Source organism: Tigriopus californicus, chromosome 6 (assembly GCF_007210705.1).
Source record: "Tigriopus californicus strain San Diego chromosome 6, Tcal_SD_v2.1, whole genome shotgun sequence".
NCBI lineage: Eukaryota > Metazoa > Arthropoda > Copepoda > Harpacticoida > Harpacticidae > Tigriopus > Tigriopus californicus.
In genome coordinates, this window is record NC_081445.1 from 93388 (window position 1) to 99724 (window position 6337).

The 6337-nt window shown below is 39.2% G+C and overlaps 1 protein-coding gene across 1 annotated transcript in view; it reads left to right on the forward strand.

Annotated features, from left to right (window-relative positions):
* LOC131881966 (uncharacterized) overlaps positions 1-5460 on the forward strand; it is a gene marked incomplete at its 5' end in the record, with an annotated part of 6302 nt that extends 842 nt beyond the window's left edge. Inside the window, 8 exon segments of the mRNA XM_059228965.1 lie at positions 624-739; positions 1690-1744; positions 1920-2043; positions 2897-2998; positions 3087-3235; positions 3313-3420; positions 4183-4269; positions 5337-5460. Of these exon segments, the coding sequence (XP_059084948.1) occupies positions 624-739; positions 1690-1744; positions 1920-2043; positions 2897-2998; positions 3087-3235; positions 3313-3420; positions 4183-4269; positions 5337-5371 (776 nt within the window).
* Positions 5461-6337: the final 877 nt, after the last annotated feature.

The window sequence follows — 6337 nt, forward strand, 5'->3', positions numbered from 1 at the left end:
TTGATTGGGATAAGTAGTTTGTATCCAATGTAGGTTTCTCACACAATGATGGTATTCCGTTTTTTAAAACATTCATCCAGTTTGTTCTGGATCATGAATTCATAATCCTTCAAAATATGAGCCTCACGTGGAAGTCATAGATGTGAAGCAGCTTTGAAATTCATTTTTTCGTTGATTTAAAAGTAAGGCTTTATTTCTCAGTCCAAAGAACAAAAAACTCGGGAAAAGTAATAGTCAAGCAATGATGGCACTGAAAATTCCCAAAGAAAACAGATTGAAACTTTTTTCTCACTTATCATTTTCACACTCGCCGAACTACTTTTGGCTCATATTCATACCTCAAAAACAAGTTATTTTGACGAAAACCAAAAACTAATTCTTAAGCCATAATAATCATACTTTGGGACACCTTCTGAAATTAGAGAACTAATAGGAAGAAGCTTACTGGAGATGAGATATTTCTCATTATGAATGCTGAATATTTTATGAATTACGACGTACGATGACTTACAGGGAATTTCATTCCGTTGTGTCCTCTTATAAACCCGAGAATGCTCATCAAAAAAATGCCACTTTGCCTGCGCATTCCCAAAACATAATTTGGTTTTCCTTCTCCAAAACAGGTGTGTGTCGATTGCGGTTGGACTTTGAATCTTTCACTCTGCTGGGAACGGGAAACACGTTCGAATTGCTTGACACTGCTGCAGGAGGCCAATGCAGAGATATGTTTACCGTTTCAGTAAGTAGGACGATATTCGTTTGTTTTTAATTTCTGATTTTTATCAGTCCGGATCTATTTATACCCGACAATTTTGCCCTCGCCATGATCGATTTATATCAAACAAAAGAAATGATCCTGCGACCAAAAAAGCCCCATCAAATACCAAAATATGCTTAAATGTTTACATATCATCAAGAAGTGTCTAACTAATTCCAATTTGTAAGCAGTTACGCAACTGTACGACATTGCCTTAACCATGAACAGACATCAATGTTGTCAAAGTAATGGCGTTACTTACTGATTTTCCGAACATGCAGAAATTCTGTATTCTAAGCATTTGTTTCAGAGTGATTACGATATGTCGCGTCATTATGACTTATGTTATAACATAAAAGTCTTTATTCAAAACTTTACCTGAAAAACTGCTTTGTCATCAAAGAGTAATTCTCTTTGCCTACTATTTTAGCATTTCTTTGAAACCAATTCATTTCTTATACAAGACGTTGGTTTTTCATTACCAATTTTTCAATATGCATTATTTAGCCTATTTTTAAATACTTCATGAAATGTTTTGTCCCTATTTCATGACATATCTGTCTCATATTTCACCTCTAAAAGTCATGTTTTAGGGCGGCTTTACATCATGATGGAAACCCAGGATTGAATCCGGTTTGAGGATTGAAGTAGGACTAGTGGTGGAGCGAGCCCGCCCAAAAAGATTTGAGTCCAACAGTGAGCTCCAATCTGTCAATGCACTAAGGTCGAACAAAGAGACTCATACTGCAAAAAACTCGCCCCAGCACTGCTATTCCTATTTTAATCCTCAAACCGGATTCAGTCTTGGTTTTCCATCTTAGTGTAAAGCCGCCCGTACGTTGCCTCTAATGATCACTTGCAAAGAAATTGTAAAAGCTTTATGGAACCAAAGCGCATGCAACTCATTTGGCCCTATTATTAATCTATTTCAGTCCAACACAGGCAACACCCTTCCAACGATTTGTGGACAAAACACGGGACAGCATAGTAAGAATTTGAATCGGATATGCCTAAACCTGACACCACTTGATTGGGGAAGCATAATATCTAGGAAAAAGTCTTCGTTCTCTGACTTTACCGCTTGCGTCTGAATATGTCTTTACCAACGAGAGAGCAGGGATCATAAATTGTCTGTTTTGATAACATGCTCCCTTTGTTTCAGTTTATGTGGAAATGGGATGCCTGGACTCGGATACGGTCTCTGTTAACTTCAATATCGACGGATCGACGGCCGTGCGAATGTGGGAGATCAAAGTCACCCAAGTGAAGTGCAACACGGAGGGACAGTAAGCAGCAATCCAAAGCCATGGACTCACTCCTTAATGGACGGCGAGGCCGAGGGGACGAAAAGGCTTTTTTGAGGAATAAGAAGGGTCCTAGTACTGAAGTTTCGTAATGTGACAACTAAGCACAACTAGACTGCAGATTTGTTTTGATTTTTGATTTGTTTTAGAGCTGCCCACTGGAAAGCACTGAAGGTTTAAAATTTAACTTAGAATCAACCGATATAGTTCTTCCTCTTATAGAGCCACATGTTAATCACACTGGTCTCTAACATAATCGCTCGTGTAGGTAAAAAGATTCGAAGAGTTCCCAGCTCTCAAAGCTCTGCCGATTACAAAGAACGGCCTTGACAATGCGTTTTGAGATATTTTAACAACGGGTCTAACTCAATCCATTATTTTATGAAAATCTGCTCTAGTGGATGCAATTTGTAGCTCGTCAAGGCATAGAAAACCAAACGCCGCTCAAAATCTCATATGACAAAGAAAAACTGAATGCCTGAAACAGGCGTCGCTTTCTTTTCCTGCGTGTAGTTAATTCATGTTCGGATTAAAAAAAAAAACTTTAACTGTCATTCACTTTTAACTGGTTCTTCCCTACCTTAATTTGTTCTCTTCACTCCAAATTCTCAAACAGGCCAATGCATTTTTGTCTCCCAGAGTGTGTGCATTATGTGAATGAAAGGTATTGGTCGCGGCAGGGTGAGGTTCAAACTGCCTATTTCTCCACCTACGTTTCGTCGCCGTCCATTGGTGTCATCCATTGTCTTGTCAATTCTACTCAGCCATTCATTAATTGTCCATCAATCAAGGTGTGTCCATGCAATTACCTAACACTTTCGCCATTTCCCTCTAGGCCTCGCAATTGTGGTTGCCTTCAGTACCACACGGGTCTGACGGGCCGATTGACCACGTTCAACTTCCTCCCCACAAATGATAACCACTTGGCCAATCAAGAGTAAGGAATCACTTTTTACATCTCAGATCACTCAGCATGTCTCTCTTGGCAAGTTGTTGTTCGACCTCAAAATCATGATGACTTGCAGGTATTCGATTTGTATCCGCCAAGAGGCTGGCATGTGTTGTGTGGAGTACACAGTGTGTACAGATGCTAGGTCTTATTCTTTAGAGGCCAAAGCCGATGGTATCAATATGCAAGATTCTGCGTGCTCCAAAGACTACGTTGGTATTGAGGGTGAGCCGTCATTGTCAAACTAAAAAAGCCTGCGCAGAAGATTCGAACTTGTTGCATGCAATTTGTTTCATTTCCAGGAGGAAGTGCCACTTGCAATGCCAGTCCCGGGGATGTGTTATTCACCCAGTTCTGCGGCAACGTGTTTACCACCGATGAAGCCGCAGTATTAAATATGCCCATTTGTGGTAAGCTCCCGCGAATCTTCTTACAGTAGATACTAGGAGGTCAAAATGCGTGGCAAATAACCCAGCGGTAGGCATTGCAAGAAAATCTAAATGTAAAGGTCTATCAATTTGATGTAAGCTCACTTTCCAAAGTTTCTGGATAACTCTTAGTTATGCGGCCATTTCTAACCGTAAATTTGAATGCCAGACCAGACAGTGAAGGGCACTTTGAAGTGGAAAGTTCATTCTCTTTCTGATCTGCTATTTGGCTAAAATAGGAGACAGTAAGTATTCAGCATGAATGTGGGCTAAACGAGTTGAATGCTGAAATTGGCGAAAGAGAGACGTCTCACAAACCCTATTGAGATAATTTATGCTGTCCCCCATTGTCAACGGCTCCCCCTCCCTCGGGAAAGGAGGTGCCATATTCTTGTCACTGATACCAATTTCCATTTATGCTTTATGAGCTCTTGGCATTTGAGCAAAATCATTTCAACTGCAGTAGGTACCACCTGTTCATCCTTAATATTCAGGGCGGATCAGCTGTCCTTGGAGCGTCCCTCATCCCACACGAAAAGCTTCAACATTCAAATGAAATTTAAGAACAGAAAGGGGATCCCAAACTAATACTTCCATTTTGGGCATTGGCGACTACATCGGACCAGTTGTAAACAGTAATATAATCGACAAGGAACTAATTCACATTAAAATGTTAAGAACTGAACCAATTAAAAGCTAAATACGCAAAAATAGACCCAACTGGCTTTTATCACGTCTTTTCAGATTGTACCAAACCTTTTCGCGTAGACATCTTCACTGATGGAGATACAGATACTGCCGCTGCAACAAATAATGTCGCTCATTCTAGAGGTAAGTGGGAAAGAGTTACCATTTATAAAAAACGACGAACGGAAATTGCTCCCGTAAAAACTTTATTTATGTTTATTTTCATTTTTTGGGGGTTTTACGGGCTTTTCTAACCCCTACAAGGGAATGCAATCCCCAGTACTATTAAAACGAAAGGTTATAATTCGTCTATTTATAAACTTTCAATCTTTATATGATATTTGGTCTACCAACGAATTTGAGTTGGCAGGCCCAGTTAGTTCTTGAATGTAGGGTTGATCAGGAACACTCCCTAAAAGTTTGACTAAGTTTGACTTGAAGGATGCTACCGGATCAACAACGCCTACGCATTTCCTACGCATATTAGAGGGAAGTAAGTAAAACAATGAAGAAGCCCGAGAAAGAAAAGAAATGGACCTCAATATTCGAACTAGCCTGGATTCTCGAGGGCTTGAAGGTGCTCTCAAAACGCACATTAAGCCTCTACGGTCTCTAGAATTGACCCTAAATAATGGGTGAGGCATATTCAAGATGCGGCTGGACAATCGACTTGTACAGAGTTAGCATCGTGATGCTATCTCTGGACTTAAACATGCGATATATCCAACCAAACATTTGAAAAGCCTTACCCACCTTCAACTGGATATGCTCATTGACCTTTCCATTATTTTAGAGGTCTACACCTAGATCTTTCATAGACGAGACCTGCTCAATATTGTTACCTCCATCATCTATGAGTGGAGTATTCAAAAGAGTTGACCCGAAGGTCATAGAGCGAAATTTCATCAGGGCCATATTACTCTCAGTAACCCAAGAGTAGATTCTTTCGAGGTTCTTTGCATAGATAACTTCATATAATGCTAACTGTAAAATTTGAAACCCTAATGACATACGTCCTTCACCGTGATCCAAGCTTGTGACTTGAAACAGCACATGGATACGTGTAACATGATACAAGTTATATTCTTATCTTGACTACACAAACCCTCGGGCCTTTTCAGATTGCTTTCCATGACAATCAAAATACATTTTGTGTTGATATGGGGATTAAATGTAGTGTCTCTTTGCAACTCAGTATTCTTCTCTTTCAGGTCTGTGTTTGGAATATCGGCAAATACCTTGTTAGATACAATCGAGTTGCATCTACGAAACAATTAAGTATTTAATGTTAAAATATTGCAGCATGTGAATAAAAAAAGGTTATGATCTGTTCTATTTGTTTAGGTTTATGTCAATGACTTAGTAGGGAACTATTGTGTCCAGATTCTAATCTTGTAGGGGGTGTTATCAATTGGCTTTCCGCAACCTCCCCAAAAAATGCGCCTTGGTAGTCATAAAACAGAGTACTGCGCTTTTAAAGGTATAAAGGATCACTTTAATAAGAGCTGTGGTAAATCAATTGATGTAGTTTGTCTCAAATTTGTCAAGGCTTTTGACAAGGTTGATCATGGCCTTTTGGTTACCAGACTCCATGAGACTGGGATCCAGGGCAAGGTTCTCAATTGGTTAAGAAGTTTCATTTATGGTAGGAAGCAATTGATTAAGGCTGATGGATCCCTTAGTGATAAACTTAATGTCAAATTGGGTGTTCCCCAGGCATCCCTGTAGGTCCTCTCCTTTTCATTATCTTCATTGCTCCACTTCAGAAGCTCAGCATTAAAGTAAATGTCTATTCACGGTGGTTCCGACTACACTTAAACAGATTAAGCTCAAATGCCAAGCCTTCTAGTTGCGTTTTTCCTTGTTGAAACAGCACAAAAACCAACTTTGAAAAAGTATGTATCATGAAAAGTAGCTCTTATAAGGATATTAATCCACTGAAAACCTATTAGAAGATGGTATTTTTAAAATCGTTAAAATTGACATAGTGAACATCCTTAGTTACGCCTTCAATTCAAATTTCATAAAAATCCATTGAACAGGCTCTGATATACGTATTACCCTTCAAAAATTGTAATTTGCAACAAATTTGGCTGCAAAATGCTCTTGTTATACCTTATAGAAATTGCCAAAAATATAATATGCTTTTTCAATGTCCCAAAAATAAATGAAAACGTTCCTTTTCTCAAAAGCATGCAGAACAATCAAAAAA